The sequence below is a fragment of the Ursus maritimus genome, unplaced genomic scaffold, assembly GCF_017311325.1.
Source record: "Ursus maritimus isolate PB19 unplaced genomic scaffold, ASM1731132v1 scaffold_33, whole genome shotgun sequence".
Classification (NCBI taxonomy): Eukaryota; Metazoa; Chordata; class Mammalia; order Carnivora; family Ursidae; genus Ursus; species Ursus maritimus.
Window position 1 is genome coordinate 14,954,268 of NW_024425897.1, and position 21,001 is coordinate 14,975,268.

General features: G+C 44.5%; 1 protein-coding gene across 1 annotated transcript in view; it reads right to left on the reverse strand.

Moving 5' to 3' along the window:
* Window positions 1-1,774: 1,774 nt before the first annotated feature.
* Window positions 1,775-21,001, reverse strand: part of TMEM233 (transmembrane protein 233) — a 38,871-nt gene continuing 19,644 nt past the window's right edge. The window contains exons 2-3 of the mRNA XM_008707685.2: window positions 11,735-11,871; window positions 1,775-4,241 (exon numbers count right to left, since the gene is read on the reverse strand). Coding sequence (XP_008705907.1) covers window positions 4,235-4,241; window positions 11,735-11,871 — 144 coding nt within the window. The 3' untranslated portion in view covers window positions 1,775-4,234. The remainder of the gene's footprint in view (window positions 4,242-11,734; window positions 11,872-21,001) is intronic.

Sequence of the window (21,001 nt, forward strand, 5' to 3'; positions counted from 1 at the left end):
CCCAGGTTTGACCTGGCTGCCCAGCCAAGGTTTGGCTGCCCAACCGGGTACACAGATGAAGCGCAGCTGCTTATCCCAGGAGAACACACAAAGGCAACTCTGGACTTCCCTCTCCTGACCCCTGATAAATCTCTGTTGGAACAAGTAATACATAAATCTGTATTGGAAAGGGAATTCTCCTTCTTTCCGTGGCTTCTCCAGGAATAATGAGTGATGCCTGGGTAGTCTTTATGCCTCTTTCTTTCTTTCTTTCTTTCTTTTTTTTTTAAAGATTTTATTTATTTATTCGACAGAGATAGAGACAGCCAGCGAGAGAGGGAACACAAGCAGGGGGAGTGGGAGAGAAGAAGCAGGCTCCCAGCGGAGGAGCCCGACGTGGGGCTCGATCCCAGAACGCTGGGATCACGCTCGGAGCTGAAGGCAGACGCTTAACGACTGAGCCACCCAGGCGCCCCTTTATGCCTCTTTCTGCCTGTGTCAAAACCGGAATTCAAAGTGTGTTGGTTCAGGGACCTGTTTTTATAGGGTAAGTCCCCAGGCTCCAATATCCAACATTCACGAGCAGTTTTTACAGATTGGTAGTAGCCCATGAATGTGGATGCTGTCTTAGAATTTTTTTTTTTTTTTTTTGTAATCAGTGGCCCAAAACTGTCTCTTATATTTAGAAGCCTGGATCTAGGATTACATATCAAGATACATGCATAATGCTGTTTTGCTGAATGCAGCTGTCCTAGCCTAGGCCAAAGTTAATTTGCTGATCCAGGAGCTGAGGCCAGCGAATTTATGTCTGCATCTGCTTCTGCCCATAACTCTTGGGTAAAGATAGGGCAACTTCAAGGACTGTAGCCGTATCAGCCTTCGCAATGCACAGAGCAGTGGGACAGGGACAGTTACTCCCTGAGGCTCCCCGCGCCCCGCCCCTTAGGTGCAGCCCCGGCACCTCCTGCAAAGTGACTGAGAACAGCGCGCATGCCTGTCTTAGCATTCTCACGTTTTCTCCTCATTGTTGACTATGTGTCCACTCCTCACTGCGGACTCTTCCCAGGGTCTCTCTCGATCATATTGGAAGCTGCAAAGCCTAGCCCAGGGTTGAAGAGGCGCTCTGGAAATAACGATCAAGTGAGGGAGTGGGTGAGAGTGACAACAGACTGGGGAGATGGTTTGAACCGATTCTATAGTCGTCTTGCCCTGCTCGGAGCAGGCATCGTGCAGCAGCAGCTTGCCTGATGCGGAAAGCGGTGGTTTCTTCCGCTGCGCTCCTGTCTCTCCTTCTGGTAAAAGCACTTTGGTTTCCCTTCGGGAAACCATCCTTCCCACTCCCTCAATCCATAAAGTTTGGGTGGAGCCGACCTCACCCTCAGTTCCCCTGGCTGAATCGTGAGCTGGACCTGGCCAGTGAGGGTGCCACACCTGTTCACTAATGGCTGGTATCCCGACTGATGGATGGGTTCTCTGTCCGAATTAAATGCAAATCAATTTGCATTGTTTTGAATCAAACCTGCCCCTCCCTCCCCCGTAGCTATTAGGAGAAAGATACTTCATTTCCGCCAGCATCGCTAAGTCGGTGGGAGAAGCTGGAAGCTGCTGGTAGCCATCACACCACCATGAAACCCAAATGAACTCAGGAAGTTGAAGCTGAGAAGTAGATATGGAGAAGTTCTTAATGCTGCTGAACACCAAGATCCAGCCATGGCTGAAGCTTTTTCTGGAATTTTCAGTTAGAGGAACCAGTAAACTCCAGTTTTTGTGCTTTTTTTTTTTTTTTTTTTTTTTTTTTTTTTGGTCATTGGCTGCTGAAAGTGTCCCCTGGCTGAGGCCCTTGGTCAGTCTTTTTTCTAACTGCTTTTTGGAGTGGAGCAAGGATGATCTCAGCCTTGCAGGAAGCCCTGGAGAAGACCATCATATTGATAAATAAGACTTTATCAATATGAAGGCTCTCTGCCAGGTCCTGAGGGCCCAGCGAAAATCAGGGCCCCTTCTGGGTCTCAGGGATCTCATTTAGTGACTTCAGTGGGAGGAACATTTTCAGTGCCTCCTGGGAGGGCATTTCTGAGTCGATACCTCTCTAGCCCTATCCCCAGCTTCTCTGTGTTCCTCCCTACAGGCTTAGGCTGGGATCCAGGAGCCCACTGTGGTGTTGGGAGTCTCTAGAAGGGTGGGAATGCCAAGAAAACACAACTTACACACCATGGTAAACAGGCTTACTTAAAACCATTTTTATTCTGCCTCTCAGCAACACTTCTCATTTGATTCGGGTAAAAGATCGGGGACCCAAATGCAAACAAACAAGAAACAAGATGTCTGAAACAGAAATCAGGACCCAATACACTGGAATGACGCTAGGATCCCCGCGTGCTGAGAACTCATGGCCCTGATTCTGTTTCCTCCTGGGACAAGTGCTGGCTCATGGCAGACATCCAGGTGAAAGGACAGGTGGCAACGATGTCCATCAACGTTTATCGATTGTTTTGCTAGGGTCCAGGATTTTAACAAAAAGCCTGAGATTCATAGTAATGTAAGAACAATGCTTTGTATTTGTCTAGCACTTAGAATCTCCCTCCAGGGGCATTCCCATCTATTACGGCCAATAATTCTCGTAACAACGCTCTGAGGTATGTAGGCAGGTGTTCTTATGTCCATATTCCAGATGAAGAAATTCGAGGCACAGAGAGGCTAAGAAACTTGCCTAAAATCAGCTTGCATAGCGAGTTAGTGGTGAAAAAGGCATTGGGATGCAGGACGCGTTCTCGGCCTCATGTTTATTCACTTAGAATAAGCTGCCTTTTCTCTTGCTTAGGAAAGTTCATTATCACTGTGTTTCTAATATGAGTTCTTGACGTTATGTTTGCCATATATACATATCACCTGTTGTGTTCACCCCTTGATATTTTCTTTGAGTCCAATTATTAAGTAAATTTATTTGAGTAGAAACAAGAGATCACATCCCTATGGGGAAAGCTGTAAATGGAAGGTAATTAATAAAAGAAATACAACGAAAACAGGACTACGCTATTAAGTTCTACCTCGACTTTGAACCTGAGGCCTGCTCTTTCTTTTTGAAGAAGGGAAAAGAGCTAAAGTAACGGAAAGGTGTTGAGGACCCATGAGCACTAAACGGAGGCTTTCTCTCTGCTGTAATCAGCATTGGAAGAGACTAGAAAAGGGGAAGCATACTTTGTGATTGGAATCACTTAATGTTGTGTCTATAAACAACTTAAAAATTATCTTGAGTACCACCAGCGGTACGCCTTGTGTTCTGTGAAAGCCTGGGTTGGCGCATTCTGGCAGGCAGAGTAATGGCATCATTAAACCAGTGCGATCACACCTAAAGGGGTTACGTTTGACCGAAAAGAAATACAGTGGGTGGCATTTCCAGGTTAGCATCCAGGAAAATCAAAGACTTGCTTAAAAAAAAAAAAAAGAGAGAGAGAGAGTTTGAAAAAAGCACATTCCTAAAACACAGCCAGTTTATTCCCAAAACTGGGATGGGGGAGGTGCTCCTATACCTAGAATTGACCGTGAAGTACATTCCCAGAGTCTTTAAGTGAAGTGAGGTGACCAGCGGTGGATACAAGCAAAGGAGGGGACCATTGGAAGATTGAGGTCAGGACAAAAGGCCAGAAGGTCCCTTTCTTGATTTCTTTGGGGACTGATTGAACTCTGGGGGTTGTGGCCAGGGAGCAGCTGACAGAGGAGGACCTGAGCTCCGACGTGTAAAAATAGAAGGAAAAAAAATGCACCAATGCCACTCTGTCGGACAGCTTGAAACATGCTGCAAATGTCCGTGTTCGACTTTGCAGACGCCAGCATCCATTGCTCTTCCTAGGACCTCCCTCTCCCCGCCAGATCCGGAACCTCCCTCCCCATGCATTGGAAGTACTGAGATTTCCCGAGGCTCATCTCTGCAGAAGAGGAATGGACACAGAGGCTTTCACTAAACTCAGGCAGTGAGACTTGAGGTTTTCTTTTTCTTTTCTTTCTTTCTTTTTTTTCTTTTTTTTAAATCAATGACTGGCTGATCTGGCTGTGCTGCTTGGTTTTCCTTAATTTTGGACTTTTTTTCCTTTTCTTTTCTTTTTCTTTTTTTTAAGTTCATTTGCCAGGGACCTGCCTCTGGAGAGTCCTGGAGGAAGAGATCTCACAGTCTGAAGTCAGGGGTCCATTCCTCAGAAACTCCTGTGGGGTATGAGGCCATGAGGTCTGTCCTCCGTGCTTGCGGTGGACTGCTGGCCGCTCAGGCGCTGTGTGAGACAAACAGACAGTGAGAGAGAGAGAGAGAGCACGCGCAGGCCTGAGCTTCTTGGCCCAAGGACTTCCATTCTCCATAGGAGAAGTCCGGCACTGACCTGGACCAGCGCATCTGCGTACTTTGGAGTCTAAGCACTGGCTTCCTTTTGAGAAATGTTGTATCTGGAAATGTATTTGCTTTTACACTTGGCGCATGCGAAAAAAAAAAACCCAAAAAAACCCACAACTGCTACAGATGCAGCAAAATCCTTTGTGAGCATTTCTGGATCTCATTCTCCTCAAGGGCTAGCAGCAGCGTTAGGGTTTGGTGTGTATCCTCCAGGCCTTTTTCTCTGCATAATCCATAACTATGTGCTTAGAAATTCGTCTTGCATGTGTTTATATAAACGGGATAATGCTATATCCATATATGGTGTGTATGTATCTTTATATAATAGAAGGTATATATGACATATAAACATTCATTCATTAATTTATTCAGTGCTACTTACATGCCAGGCAGTGCTCTAGGTGCTGGTGATGACAAGTGTCCCACAGTTGCGTGGTGAGTACCACGCGTCGGGCACTGTGCTTTACACAATTTAACCTTCATACCCTGTGGGCTAGGTACTGTTTCATCCCCATTTTACGGATGAGAAAACTAAGGCACAGACTGGTTAAAAAACGTGCCCAAGAGCACACAGTTACTTAGACATAGAACCTGCATTTAAACCCCAACAGTTTAGCTTCAAAGTGAGCACTCTGAGGTGTTATGCTCTGTTACTATAGGTAGTGACAGAAAAGAGAATGTTTTTGGAGTTTTCATCCCAATAGGAGGAGATAGACCATAAAAGTGTATATGATTATATGTATATTAATATATACAACATACAATTGCATATCAATATACTATATAAATTATGTATAATTTATGTTTTTGGTTTCTCAGGGAGTGATAAGTACTAGGAAGAAAAGTGAAGTTGGGATAAGGGGACCAAGGGAAAGGGCGGGGCTGTGGGTGCTATTTTAGAGAAGTGGGTCGGGGGTAGCCTCTCTGCTAACATACGAGCAAGCATCTCAAGGAGAGATGGGAACGAGCCACGTGGATATTAGGAGGAAGAAAATTCTATGTAGAGGGACCAGCAAGTGCAAAGGCCCTGTGGCAGGAGCATACTTGAGTTACTCAAAGAAGAGAGAGAATTCAGTGTAGCTGAAGTGGAGGAGTGAGGGGCAGTGTGCTGAAAGATGGAGACAGAGAGGCAGGAACCCGATCATGTGGGGCCTTATAAAGCTGTATTATGGGAGATTATCTGTGTTTAAGCTGCAGCGTGATATTCCATCCTATAATAAACTGCTGTGTATTTAATCATTTTCCCACCAATGGCCATTTAGGTCGTTTCATGGTTTCCCCTATTTCAAACAGCTGCAATGAACATCACTGCACATCCTGGGTTCTCCACCCTGGCTGCATTAGAATCCTCTGGAGAGCCCTAAAACCTTCTAATGCCTGGCCTGATCACTGGACATTCTCATTTAACTGATCCAGGGTGGGTCCTGGGCATTGTTGTTGTTGTTGTTGTTGTTGTTGTTTTTTAAAACTCCCCAGGTGATTCCAATGTGTAGCTAGGGAAGAGAGCCACTGTTTTACATCCTTTCTGTGCACCTGTATCTAGGGAGGATACCTGGAAGTAGAATTGCTAAGTGGGGGCCAATGGATTTTAAAGCTTAATAGATGTGTCCAACTTGACCTCCCAAAGACTGTCCCAATTTACTCTTCCACCAACAGTGTTGTCTCTCATTCTTCACATTCTTTCCAACCTTGATTTTATCCATCTTTTTAATTGTTGCAGTCTGGCAGACAAAAAAAAAAAAAAAAAGTATATCATGGTTGCTTTAATTTGTGTTGCTCTCATTACTGATAAGGTTGAACATCTTTTTCATGGTTATTTTGATTTCTTTGTCAAAGTTCACCGGTTTATATCCTTTTCAAAGCCAGAATCTTTCCATTGTTGATGACGACTTAGGTGTGACTTCTGGAAGTAGGTAATGTTCCCCATGTTTCCATCACGGAATCACAAGAATTCCCTGAAGGCACATCGATGCACAACAATCCCCAGGAAGTTTTAGTCCAACCAATCACGTTGGAAAGAAGAGGGATTTGCTTTTACGTTTTTGCAAAAAGACCAGCTTCTTGCCCGCCTTGGTACATACGCTTACTTCCAAACCTAATGCAATTGAAGGATATTTTGAGGCCGGCAAAGGACTCATGCCGGTTTGTTTGTAAGACATAAGCTTTACCAGTGCATAAGGGGTTCATATTTGCTAACTTTGTGTCGGCTAATGGGAGACAGTCATGGGATCCTTAATCCAGTTAGGGGGGTCACGTTCTTCCTTAATGGAAACTTTGGAGCATGAAGGCTTTTATTGCTGAGAATGACAAGCATTTTCGATACATGGGAGGGGTGTGCCTGGCTATTTAGATGCCTACAAGGCCGTCCAGAGACGTAAGTTCAGTGGAGTTGCATTGTACGTGCATTTCCCTTATGGTGAATGAACCATTCATGTTTCTCAAAAAGAAAAAAAAAACAATTGTTTCAATGGAGCTGGAGATTCTGGCCACCATCATGTCCAATGCTCATGAGCACGGATGGGTATGTGATTCCTGTTCCTTCTGTGTGAGCTTAGAGCATGGTTCCAGTGTTGAACATATGCCATGATCCCTAAACAGCTAACTATTTCAGCCAGTGATCAAGCCAAGGACCGTCATCTCTTCCAACACTGGTGGCAGCACTGGCTCTATTGGGCTGACCAGGATCCAGGGTATGAATCTCTAATAGGGCATCCCCCTCTAGATGCGTCCAAGATGAATTTTTATTGTCCGCAAAGTTCACATGATGCCCTGACATTAGAAGCTCACCCCCGAGGAAGATGAAAGTGCACTGAATGTCGTTTGTCCTGTTTGTGGTAGACAACACTGGTCTTACATCCAAGCTTTGTCATTGTTGACTGTTTTTGCTGCTGAGGAAGTCCCACTGAATTCTGCAAGGCATCAGATACGTGACCATGAGCTTGATCATGCGGAGAGAGGGAAGAACAAACTTGGGAGGTGTGTAAAGTTTCTAGGGAGTAGGGGGGGAAGCAGCAGTAGCTGAAGCTTCTCTACCGGGCATCCTGAGGATGTATAAAAGTCCTGTTTTGTGGCATGTGTTCATACAGGCAAGAACGTTCCCCATTAAATGCAAAGCCCTAGAACAGTGGTTCCATAACTTCAGAACACCTAGAACTATTTTGGGGGGGAAGTTGCTTGCGATAATGCATATTTCAGGGCCCCTTGGGGTCTTGATTGGAGGCCAGGAATCTGCATTTTTACAAACATCGCAGCTCAATCTGTCAGGTGGCTCTGAGACTTTGAGAAACATGGTAGGAATAACCTTGCTTTGCTCCAATCCTCAGGGCACCAGCTGAAAGTAAAAGCCTGCAGACAGGTTGATTTATGCTGGGGATGTGAATGATTCGATCAAGAAACAGACTGCAGCAATATTTATATGTTTGGGCCTCTGTGCGAGTCATTTCTCCACTTTCCCTAGCAGCTGGAGAGCAGGGAATTTTCTGGCTTTGAGAGCTTGCAAGTTTCTGATTCTGTCGGCACCAGAATACTTCTCTTCTGAGAGCACCGCATTCTATCCCAAGCCGTTGAATGTTTTGGGGTCAGTGATTCCCAGTCCTTGTGGATTTAATGTCACAGAACTCTTTCTTTCCTCCAACTGCCACCTGGCTTGCAGAGATATCTGTGAAATTAGAATGAGTGAGACCTTTTTCTGAGTTTGGGTAAAGACTCTGATGACCTCAGTCTGTCCACCTGGAATTTCCATCATCTGGGGGAGAAGAGATGGGTTACTGTTTTCTCGATAAGGTTGTAGAGTAATTTTTTTTTAAAGGCAGGGACTTCAGGATTAGTTACAGTGCTGCCGATAAGGAAAAAGGATTTTTTTTTTTTTTAAAGTCAGGACCTCATAGTTTTTAAAAGGCTGGCATTTACTTCAAACACTTTTTCGAATGAAATTCAGAAAAGTCACCTATTCAAGACTTTTTGTCTCTCGTCCAGGCTTCGGCTCCTCTAAGGTCAGTCTTCGCCAGGCCCCCTCCGTGGAAACCCTGACTGCCTTGAGGATTGTTGCAAAGGAGCCTCCATGAGGGTAGGTCCGGCTCCTTGGTGGTAACTTGACTCCCCTCCTTGGCAACGAGTGAGACATAACACGCTTCGGGTGATGAGTTTGCTGATGGAAATGAAGACTGGCCACTCTGTTAAAGGCTTCCTTCTGTTAGTGTGTTCTTCCTTTTGGATTTAGGAAGGAGGATGTTGGGCAGAGAGTATGGTGGTGACCATCTGTAACCAAACCCCTGGGTGGGAACGGGGAGCTGGAAAATGCAGATTCTTGATTTAAGGACTGATTTAAGGACTTGGAATCCTTTGAGATGGGGCCCCGATGTCAACTTCTTTTAAACCTCCCCAGGTAACTCGCATGCAGCTCAAAGTTAGGGAACCTCTGCCTTAGTAATGCCACATTGCGGCTCAATTCCTCGCAGGGCTGGGAAATTTTATTTCAAAGGATTACTGAGAAATTGGCCTGTTATTGGTCTTAACGGAAGATAGAATTGATTTCATTCTCTAAGGGCTAGTTTCTTGCTCTCTCTTAGACACACACACACACACACACACACACACACACACACACACAACAAAGCCTTTAAATTTGAGTTTCTCCATGGGATTCTAACTCTGGAAAACGTGTTTTTTTTCTTTGATAACATGGAGGGAAAGGTATCTAAAAGGAACCTGACCGTACAGGTGGGGAAGTAATTCTAGCCTCACTTTACAGATAGGGAAACTGAGGCTGAGAGAGTTTAGTAACTTGCCAGGGTGGTCTGTGTGGTGGAACTAGGATTTGAATTCTGGTAGAGCGAGAGCTGAAGTCCAGGCTCTAACCACTGTGGAACACTGGTTCTTAGGAAGAAGGGATGGAGGGGGTGAGTCCCTCTCGTATCATTTATGACTGCTAACAAAACCTCAATCCCAAGCATATCCACGTCGATGCTTCGAACACCACAGTCCCCGCCACTCCCTATAGTCCCACAACCAGGCTGCTCCATTCATGCATGTTCCTTGCGTACCTACTGCAGTGTTTTGATTTTTGTTACCGTTGGTGCTGTCTCATCACACTTTTTTTTTTTTTTTTTTTTTTTAGGTTGAAACCTCCCCATACCACCCCCATATAAATCAGTTTTGGAGGTAGCCGCAAGGCGAGTGCTATCCACTGGTTTTTGTTATGGGGTATGCTAGTTACTGGCTTAGAGGCAGCGTGGCATTGTGGTGAAGAACACAGCTTACATAGCTTTCAGAGCCAGATGACCCTAGGTTAAACCCTGCCATTATTGCTAACTAGCTGGGAGACATCAGGCAAGTTATTTCTCTTTTCCGAGTCTCAGTTTCCTTGTCTGCAAAGTGAGCATAATAATAACCTGCCTCATGGGGTTGCTGTGGTAATTCAGTGGGGATTAATTCACATAAGAGCTTAGATAGTCTCCTGTGATAAATTCTGTGTCGGTGTCAGCTGCTATTATTATAACCCAGTTCAACACTGATCTGGGCAGTATGTCTTTTCACATGTCCCCAGGAGCGAGGCCAAGACTTGGCCTTGTTCCCCTGGAACACCTTCCTTTGAACTTAGCTCATGAGCACAAAGCCTTGAACTCTGTTTGGCAGCATCTTAAGTTCTGAGGTCCTCTCCCAGCCAGGTTGATAATTGGTAACAGTAGTAATAACAGGGTTAGTAAATGGTTTGCATGTTTTGTGTACCAACTAAGGAACAGACACGCACGCAGGTCATCTAACCTTCCCGATAGCTTTATTCAATGGGTGCTACTATAACCCATTTTACAGAAGACGAAACTGAGGTTTAGCACTTGGCTGAGAGTCTCACAGTCAGTAAGTGGCAGAGGGAGAAGGTGCGCCCAGGAAGTCTGGGGCCAAACCTGCATTATAATACCTTTAACCCCACACTCCATAGCCCCATGCTCACACGCCAGCATGTGAAGCCTTCCTCCAAGAATAAAGTTGGGGGTGTTCATATCTGTTCTCTGACCATCTTCTTCATAGGCCAACATCATCCATATTCTGTCTTGTAGGCAAGACACCTTGAGCTTCCTTTGAAGTTCCAGTGTCCTTTTCTCCTCTCTTTGGTCAAAGCCATCTGTTTTTCCCTTTGCGACACTTGCTGTCTATACATCGGCCCCTCCATCCAGCTGTCCTGATTGCTCCTGGGTCTGGCTTGTCTGATAGGAAGTTGACTTCCTGTGACCTTATACTACCCTCTTAACTGCCAGGTTTGGCTTGGCCACTCTGGCAGGCTTGGGGGTGTCCCCTTCCTCTCTCGTCCACCAGGGGAGCCTTTCCTGAAACCAAGCCAGAGGGGCCAACCTTCTCAGCTTGAGGGAAGTGGTGTATGGCTCACTGTGCCGCTCTGGCAGAAGAGCTGAAAGACGTCCCAGAATCCTTATCTGCCTTGCCAGGAGTGACACAGTGAGACAGAGATGGATCTGGGCTTGTCGTGTCCGGGTCTTGGTCGTCCATCACACGACCTTGCCCTCTGTCAGGCCTCTGATGGGAAGTGTCAGTGATACCAGCAGATTCAGCCCATCTCAGCGGGCTCGAGGAATCAGGATAAATTTGTCCACATCCGGAGAGAAATAGCAACAGCAGCCGTCTCTTTATGAGATGAGAGCACGTTGGCAATACCAAAAATATGTGGTCACCCTTCTGCTCTTATGCTAAGAACAGGTAGGCTAGTTGCGTCAAAATCGTGAAATCATTTAACGGATCAGATGGTAGGGCCGAGCAAGCAATAATCCTAATATCCCGTTGATTCCCCACATTTCCCACGGTCTTACAAAGAGGTGGAACTGTGTGACTGGTTTTAGCTAATAAATTGTGAGCCTAAGTGACATTTGTCACTCCAGGGCCGAGGCAGTGCAAATCCATGTGGGATTCTCTGGTCCTCCTCTCTCTTCTCTCAGAGACTGGAGAACTATGGCCCTTGGGCCAGATACCTGTTTTTGTAAATAATGTTTTATTGAACACAGCTGTACTCATTCATTTGCATATTGTATATGGCTGCTTTTGTGCTAAAATGGCAGGTTAAGTAGTCACATGAGATGGTGATAGAGGCCTACGATATTTACTGTTTGGCCCTTTGTAGAAAAAGTTTGTTGACCCCTGTTCTAGATAGAGCTGCTGGAGGACAGCAAAGCTTCGCATAGCCTGGACCCTGAGGGACTGGGTAGAGGAGAGATCCTCCCTGGCTTGTGTACCACCAGTGAAATGAAAATGAAAACTCTTTCATTTGGAATTGTTTGCTCCTGGAACATAACCTAATGTGTCCTCATAGATTCCGACGGGCATTCAGTTCAGGAGAAGGCATTCTACATCGGGAGGGGTCAGACTACTTACTTCCTTGTGAAGTGAACTGCACAAGAAATACCGATGATGAGAAGGCCAATAATGATGGAGGCGATGGCCACCCACTTGGCATTCCTCCCGAGCCGCTTGGATCCTTCGATGTCTCCATCGTTGTAGCTGTTCAGAGACTGGGGGACACAAAGGAAGAGCTGGTGATGACAGACAACCCACAGGGAAAGACATGTGCTTCTCAGGCTGATCTGAGCAGGCAACATGGTTATCACCTCCTCCAGGAAGCCTTCCCTGGACTCCTGGGCTGACTTCCTTCCCCTTCTGGATTTCCCGATTACCTTCATCTTAGTATTTACCATAGCACGTTAAAAGGATTGCTTTGTCCTCTCCCATTAGAGTATAAGTGCTACATGGGACCATTTATCTTTTGTTTAGTAAGGTGTACTGGGGCCCAGTGTCATATTTGTCATGCAGAAGGCGCTTGATAGATATTGATATAATGAACGCATGTGCACATCTCATCCAGCAGAATGAGGTTTGCAAACTCTAGCCCATGGGCCAAATCCAGCCTGCTGTTTTTATAAATGAACTTAGTTTGGAACACAGCCACACTCGTCTGTTTACTATCATCTGTGGCTGCTTTTATGCTACAACAGAGTTGTGTAGCTAGATCAGAGGCCCTCAAGGCCTGAAATATTTACTACTTGGTCCATTGCAGAAAAAGTCCACCTCTCCTGCACTAGATGTTCGATCCACGAGGTCAGGGACCTTGGCTGAACTGCTCCCCTCTATCCCCAAGCCAGGCTGTCATTCAACTGATATTTACTCCTGTGACTTTCCCAGCTGGTAAACTACTGGACTGTTTCTGTACTGGCTGCTAAAGAGCAGCGACTCCTCCCCAATATCCCCGCCATCCTGGCCCCCCCACCTCTGAATCCTCGCAGACTTCCCCATGATCCGGCAACTTAAGGGTTACCTCTTGGCCCAGCAGAACATCCTTCCCGATTGAATATTTTGTGGGCTATTTGAATATTTGTTGAATATTTTAAATATCGCCTCTGTTGCTTGTACTTTGAGCAGTGTCTGATACATTGTAGGAACCCAAGAAATACATATCGGCTGAGTGGGTGAATGAATAGATCTATTTCTCTACAGGATGTGAGTTTGTTTGGGGCAAGTGGGGGTGCTTAGAGAGTGTTTGCTGCTGAGTGGATGGCCAGGGCAGCCGAACGATCTCATAATAAGCCCTCTTTATCATAATTCCCACTGCCGAGGCTCCTCCAAAAAGAAGACTGGAAATACGTATTCATGAGTTATGGACAGAGGTTGATCAGTGTGGGTGAATTTTAGATTTCAGTGGGAACCTCTATTCTTGATCCTGAAATCACAGTGTGTCGGTAATAATTGCTCCTCTTCCTGGACTATTAAGGGGGATGAAGCACATGCAGACAATTACAGGCCAAGGAAACACCCAGTATACCACTGAGCTTTCCCCCTTCCAGAACCTTCCATCAACTCTTGGATTCTGGCCACCTTTGCAACAAGCCAGGGGCCTCAGCAGTGAAGGGGGCTTGTGTGCAGGCGTCTGCTGTGAATGGGAAGACAGGGACCTGCTGTGACGTCCAGAACTTCCATGAGGAAGAATTACGGAATTCTGAGTCCTGAATTCTGGAGTGCTCAACCCTGAGTATTTATTAGAAACACCCGGCTAGGGCTTGTTTGTTTGTTTTAAATATAAATAGTTGTCCTGGAGAGATTCTAATTTAATTGGTGTGGAGATCAGATACCAGTTGTCTTTAAAAAAAAAAGTGGTAAAATATACATAAAATTTACCATTTTTACTATTTTTAAGTGAGTAGTTCAGTGGCATTAAGTGGCAGTCACATTGCGGTTTAACCGTCCCCACCACCTGTTGTCCCAAAGTGAAACTCTTTTCCCATTAAACCCTAACTCCCCATTCTTCCATCTCCAGCCCCTTGCAACTGCCATTCTATTTTCTGTCTTTACGGACTGGACCACTCTAGGTACTGATATAAGTGGAATCAGACACTCTTTGTCCTTTTGTGTCTGGCTTGTTTTGTTTAGCAGTGTCCTCAAGGTTCATCCCAGTTGTGGCGCGGGTGAGACTCTCCTTCCTTTTTGAGGCTGAATGATATCCCACTGTCTGTGTAATATCACATTTTGTTTATTCATTCATCCGTCGAGGGACACTTGGGTTTTTGTCATGGTATTTTTTTTAAGCTTCTTAGCATTGAAAACCTTTGGTCTAGACAGCTGTCTTTAATGCCCTGACCGGTCAGGATGCCCACCACCTTAAGATTAATTCCGAGGAAGTGCACAACAGAGCACGGGTTCTAAGCTCAGAGAGAGCTGAGTTCAAGTTCCATGTGTTAGCTGCTATGAGGATGAGAGCAGTTTATCAAGCTTTCTTTTTTTTAATAATAATTTTTATTATGTTATGTTAGTCACCATACAATATATCCTTAGTTTTTGATGTAGTGTTCCATGATTCATTATTTGCGTATAACACCCGGTGCTCCATGCAATATGTGCCTTCCTTAATACCCATCACCGGCCTATCCCTCAGTTTGTTTCCCAGAGTCCACAGTCTCTCATGCTTCATTCCCCCTTCTGTTTACCCCCTTCATTCTTCCCTTCCTTCTCCTACCGATCTTCCTATTTCTTATGTTCCATAAATGAGTGAAACCATATGATAATTTTCTTTCTCTGCTTGACTTATTTCACTTAGCATAATCTCCCCCAGTCCCGTCCATGTCGCAGCAAATGTTGGGTGATCATTCTTTTTGCTGGCTGAGTAATATTCCATTGTATATATGGACCACATCTTCTTAATCCAGTCATCTGTTGAAGGGCATCTCGGCTCCTTCCACGATTTAGCTATCGTGGACAATGTTCATAAACATTGGGGTGCATACGGCCCTTCTCTTCACTACCTCTGTATCTTTGGGGTAAATACCCAGTAGTACAGTGGCTGGGTCATAGGGTAGCTCTATTTTTAACTTTTTAAGGGTCCTCCATCAAGCTTTCTAAGCCTTGGTGTCACTGCGTAGAGTCTTAGACCCCCAAATTCTGAGCTCACAATCCAGTTTATTTCTTTTTTAATTTTTCTATTTTCCACGATCCAGTTTAAAATCATATAGACCCAGATGCTCCTAAAATGATCACCCTCCTGGTGTGCTGCTTTGGAAAAGCCAGTTCTGAGATGCGCGTCATCACGGCAATGCGCTCATGTTGCTGTAACCAGGGAAAATAACGAGACCCCTCCCGTCCCCAAGTACTGTCCACTCCTGGCTGTTTGGATGAAAAAAGAATTTCATGTTCTCCAGTGGGAATATCAACAAGTCTGTGCCATGATGAGGGGTACACCTCTGTGCCCATGAGCACAGGTGAGATGGGGGTTTCTTGAGTGACTCTTTTGCTACAGGTCAGCAGAGCCCTACCGGTGCCCTGGCCGAGGGGGATTTGGGTGCAAACCATGAGTGAGTCTTGCTCAACCTTCATCACTTGCTGCCTGTCTGGCATCTTGTATGTGACCCTTCTCTCTGCAAACCACCCTCTCGCTGGGGCTCCTAAGGGAGATGCTGAGTCGTCTAGGAATGAGGCCATGGTTGGCTTGAAAACCAGATGAAAGCCTCTTTCAGTATCCACTGTGCACTCTCCCCCTGCCACTCTGAGTTCTCTTGTGACTCCGTTTCCTCCACTGGTCCTTGGCGAAGGGGCTGCCCAGGGGCAACTCTGCTGGGTTAATGTAAGGATCTGGAGAGATGAGTGTGGGAGACTTCAGAACACCCCGATTTCACTCTGAAGAACTTCATTGGTTGGGGAATCTCCGGGTTTGGGGTGGAGATCTAACAAAGAAGCGAGAAGGAATTAATGCTCCCCTCCGGCATTCCTGGGCTGTCACTCTTTTCCATTCCCAATTGGAATTGCATGCTAAGGATCTCCTGGCAGATGCTACAAACTGAAGTGGTGGAAATGGGTTGTAGAGAAAACGCATGGTTTATAAATCTCTTTCTGAAGAGCTTAGAAAGCAAACTATCCCATCTGCTGTGCAAGAACTAGAAAGAAACAGGGGATGGCTTAAATATTTAACATTCATATGATCTTATTAGTTCTTTTACAGATTACAAATGTAATTTGTGAACACGTAAAGCATTCGAATGCTACAGAAACATCCAGTAAATAGTAAGCTTTTCTCCCCATCCTATTTCCCAGAGATAACCATTGTTCACAGTTTGGTACATTTGCTTCTAGATTTTTTTCCCCCCACAAATAATATGAAAGGAAAACTGATACTTTCTCTTGTGTCCGTTATGGCTAAGCGCACATGTATCTCAGTCAAGATAAAGAAACAGCAATTTGCACCCTGGGATAAACCAAGAATACAGAGTCAGTCTGTTGAGCCCACATCCCTCCAGTATTAAAACCTTGAGTATTTCCCCTCAATCTTGGCAAAGACAGCTTCATCTCTGCCTTGTGCAATGTTGGTGCCCAAATGTAGGTCACTTCCTTTGGGAATATTATAATCTTTTGAGAAAGATACTGTTTTGCTCTAAGTTTTTAAATCCTGAACAGACTGCCATAAAACTTGGTAACCTTGGCAATTTTGCATTTGTTTCCTTTAAATACTTGTGGTGTGCTTTTTATTTGGCTAGCTGGTCCTTTCGAAGTTGGACTTCCTTGCATTTCTTTCCAAGTGAAATTTTTCCTTTTCTTAATGTTTTGGTCTCTGAGTCTTTCTTGGACAAAATTAATAATGATAACAGGTAACATTTATTGAGCGTTTATATGTGCCAGGCACTCTGTTAAATGCTTTTCAAGGATTATCTCGGTAGTCCTCATAACAAGCCTGTGAGGTAGATGCTTTATTGTTTCCATATTACTGGTGGGAAAATTGAGGTACAGAGAAATTAAAGTGATTTGCCCAGAGTTTGGTAAAGTGTGTATGCATGTATACAAATGTTTATTGATTTTTTAAAAAAGATTTTATTTATTTATTTGAGAGAGAGAGACAGCCAGCGAGAGAGGGACCACAAGTAGGGGGAGTGGGAGGGGAAAAAGCAGGCTCCCAGTGGAGGAGCCTGATGTGGGGCTCGATCCCAGAATGCTGGGATCATGCCCTGAGCCGAAGGCAGACGCTTAACAACTGAGTCACCCAGGCGCCCCACAAATGTTTATTGGTTAAATGTAGTTCTTCTTGACATACTTATTTCCTTTGTTCAGTTTTCTGTTAGTTTTTTTCTTATTGATTTGTGGGAACTTTTTATCTATTGTAGATCAGCATCGTACAATAGAAATATAATGGGAGGCATGTATGTGATTTTAAACTTTCTGGTTGCCCCATTAAAAAATAAAAATAAATAGGTGAAATTAACTTTAATATTGTACATAAAAATGTACGTGCGTGCACACACACACACACACACACACACACACTCAGTTTTTTGTTTGTTTTCTCTTTGTTCCAAAGATATGAATAGTATTATATTGTATCTGTTCTGCAACCTGTGTTTTTCTGCTGTTACAGGGTGTGCGCCTTTTCAGGCTAGTCCTTCTAGGTCTGTCTCTTACTTGTTTTTTTTTCCCCCCCCTCCAGGCATGGCTTAAAATAACGAGTTATATTGATAGAATTCCTAATTCTTGCATCCTTGGGGGAAAATCTTAAATTGTCATGGTGCTTGTTGTTATTGTTTTTAGGTAGCTTTTTGTTCGTAAATAGCTTCAAACTTACAGAAAAGTGGTGAGCATAGTTGTCTCCTTTTTAATAGTTGTCTCCTCTGTGATAGTCACTCACGTGGCTGCACCTCACCAGTAGACATTTCAGTCATTTAAAGTTTGTTGCAATTACACAATATGCTTCAGTAGACATCCTTATTCATATATTTTTGCACATGTTTGAGCCTCTACTTGGGATGGGGTCATAGGAATGGAACTGCTGAATCAAAAGGTAGATGTAGTTACATTTGGAGAGACAGAGTCAGCTTGCCCTGCCGAAAAGCCAGACAGATTTATACTGCCACTAACAGTATTTAAGTGCCCTTCCCCCCACATCCTTGCCAAAACTGTGTATTATCAATCGTTTTTTTGTTTTTGTTTTCTGCCATTCTGACAGGTGACAAAGAATCTCAAAAGGACATTTCTTCGAGTCAGTGGTGAGATTGAGCTATCTTTATGTCCTTCAGACTTTTGCTCAAATGTCCACCTTGTTAGAGAAACTTTCTAAGAACAGTGAATTTAAAATTCTCTCTAGTGACCAATACAGTACCTGAAACATAGGAGATCAATAAATACTTGTTATATGGATGAATGTTTATTGGTCAATTGCGTTTCTTCTTGATGAATTTTGTACTTATCCTTTGTCCAGTTTTCTATCAGTTTGTCTTTTTTTATTGATTTGTGAGAACTTTTTATGTATTATAGGTAACTACTGTGCAACAGAAATATAACAGGAGCCACAAATGTAATTTAAAATTTTCCAGTAACCTCATAAAAAAAAGTAAAAATATATAGGGGAAATTAATAATATATATTTGATTTTTTTAAACCTAGTTTTTTATTTTTTTAATTTAAAAAAATTTTTTTAAAGATTTTTATCTATTTATTTGACAGAGACAGACAGCCAGTGAGAGAGAACACAAGCAGGGGGAGTGGGAGAGGAAGAAGCAGGCTCCCAGCGAAGGAGCCTGATGTGGGGCTCGATCCCAGAATGCCGGGATCATGCCCTGAGCCGAAGGCAGACGCTTAACGACTGCGCCACCCAGGCGCCCCTATATATTTGATTTAACCCAACATGTCCAAAAATAATATCATTAAAACCTGTGGCACTACCCATATTTCAAATACTCCATAGTCACATATGGCTAGGGGCTACGATACTGAATAGCACAGCAAATAATACGCCTTAATCTTTTACATATATTGCAAAATTTTCTCCTGGTTTCTCCCAGTCCGTTTTCTTTCCATATTATAACTTCTATTTTGATACAGATTGAGGCTCATGAGAAGTTGCAAACTATAGACATGGTACCAGGAGTTCTCACAAACACTTCACCAAGCTTCCCCTAATGATACCTTATGTCACCATAGTACCTTATCAAAACTAGGAAGCTGACATTGGTATGACACCGTTACCTCAGGCATAGACCTTATTCAGATTTCACCAGTTTTTACATATACTCTTTTTGGGGGGGTATGTGTATAATTCCATGAAATTTTGTCTCATCTAGATTGGAGTGTCCACACAGAAATTCTCTCATGTTACATCCTTCCCCCGTGTCTGTGTTTATTGTCTTCTAACTCATATACGTGGTGCTCGGATGTCGCCTGGAGTTCCTTTCTGAGCTGCAGACCTCATAATTTCCCAACCCAACTACACTTATCTTAAGGTGCTGGGTAGCAAGTTTCTCTGTTTACCATGCAAAGTATGTTAAAAAGAGGGACCTTTAGTTTGCTTCCAGTTTTTCTTTGCTTCTGTGAGGCAAATGGACCTTTTTCAGGATGTGGAACAAATGAGGCCTCATCACACATTTTGTAAGGCACTCAGGAGTCCCCAGCAGTGCCGTTTCGCTTTTCTCCAAGCTTGGGCTTAGGATGGCAAAACATAATAGTCATTACAGAACCTAAGGAGAGCGTCCAGGTCTTGGTCAGCTGCCTCGAGCCAACAAAGGTCACACCCTGACAGAAATGTGGGCAAGATCCTTTCTCCTGTAGTGAATACTAATGATGTCATGGTCACTGCAACAAGTTATTTCAAGCTTATTTATACATCCCTTCCCTGGATGGACACATGATATTCAAATACCCACAGAAGGGAAGTTGGTCAGGAACCGGCAATGAGGGTGACTATTTCTATGTCCAACCTCAAAAAAAAACCCAAAAACAAAAACAGAAAACCCACAAACCAACCAAAATCAAAACTGCAGCAGGGAGCAGCAAGACTGGGTCATGAGGCTTGGTCCTGGCTGCCCATAGAAGGTTCAGGCAACTCCTGGCCTGCACATGTCCAAGAAGGAGAGACTCCATGTAACTCCATAAATTTCACTAACTGGAGTTAAATACGAGGGGACCCAGAGTTCTAGAAATTTGTGACACTTTACAACAAATAGTAAAGCTATACCACTGTCCTGAGCCCGAAAAATATGGAAAATACTCTGTCCTTTCCCTCTGGTCTTAGAGCAGAACTCTTTTTTTTTTTTTTTTTAAGATTTTATTTATTTATATGACAGAGAGAGAGACAGCCAGCGAGAGAGGGAACACAAGCAGGGGGAGTGGGAGAGGGAGAAGCATGCTCCCAGTGGAGGAGCCCGATGTGGGGCTCGATCCCAGGACTGTGGGATCACACCCTGAGCCGAAGGCAGACGCTTAACGACTGAGCCACCCAGGTGCCCCTTAGAGCAGAACTCTTGCCACATCCCACATGGTACCAGATGGGACAGCATCACCTACGGAGTGGCCGCCAGGTGCTGACCTGAGATGCAACTCTTTCAGGTTGTACTTTTTTTATTCCCCTGTGTTGGTGGTTCTCAGCCCCAGCCGACCTTGGAATCACCTGGAGGGACTTTGCAAATTCCTATGCCCCAGCCCCCTCCAAGGTCAATCGAATCAAGATCTCTGGTGCTGGGATTCCAGTATCAGTGCTTTTCTTTGTAAGCTTCTCAGATTATTTCAAGAAGAGTTGAAGGTGCGGGCCAGGGGCGCAATGGATAACGCATCTGACTATGGATCAGAAGAAGAGTCGAGAACCATTGTCCTAGATGGACGGCTCTCCATCCATCCATCCATCCATCCATCCATCCATCCATCAATCTATCCATCCAAAAATTGTCGAGCACCAACTATGTGCCAGCCAGTGCTCCCTACTACCCACATGGAGCTTACATTCTGGTGAAGACTGAAAATAAGTAAATGTGTTAATAAACAAGACGATGGCAGAACATTATTAAGGCAAGAAAAATGGGGCAGGGAGGGAGCTCTCGCTGTGGTGGCGGTAAGTAGACTGACACGTGAAAACTTGAGAAGGGGCCAGGCCTGCAAAGAGTTGCGGGGGCGTGGAAGGCTGGCAGGGAAAACAGCACGTGTGAAGGTCTAGGGGGAGGAAATAACTTTCTTACTGAAGTTACTTAAGAAAACCCAGGAGGAAATGTAGAAGTGAAGGAGGGAGGGGAGAGAGAGATGAGAAGAGCATGGAGGTAAACTAGGGGCTGTGTTAGTTACAATAATAATGAATTATGGCAAAATAATAGTTAATATTCACTAGGTACCTACTCTGTGCCAGGTCTGGGACTA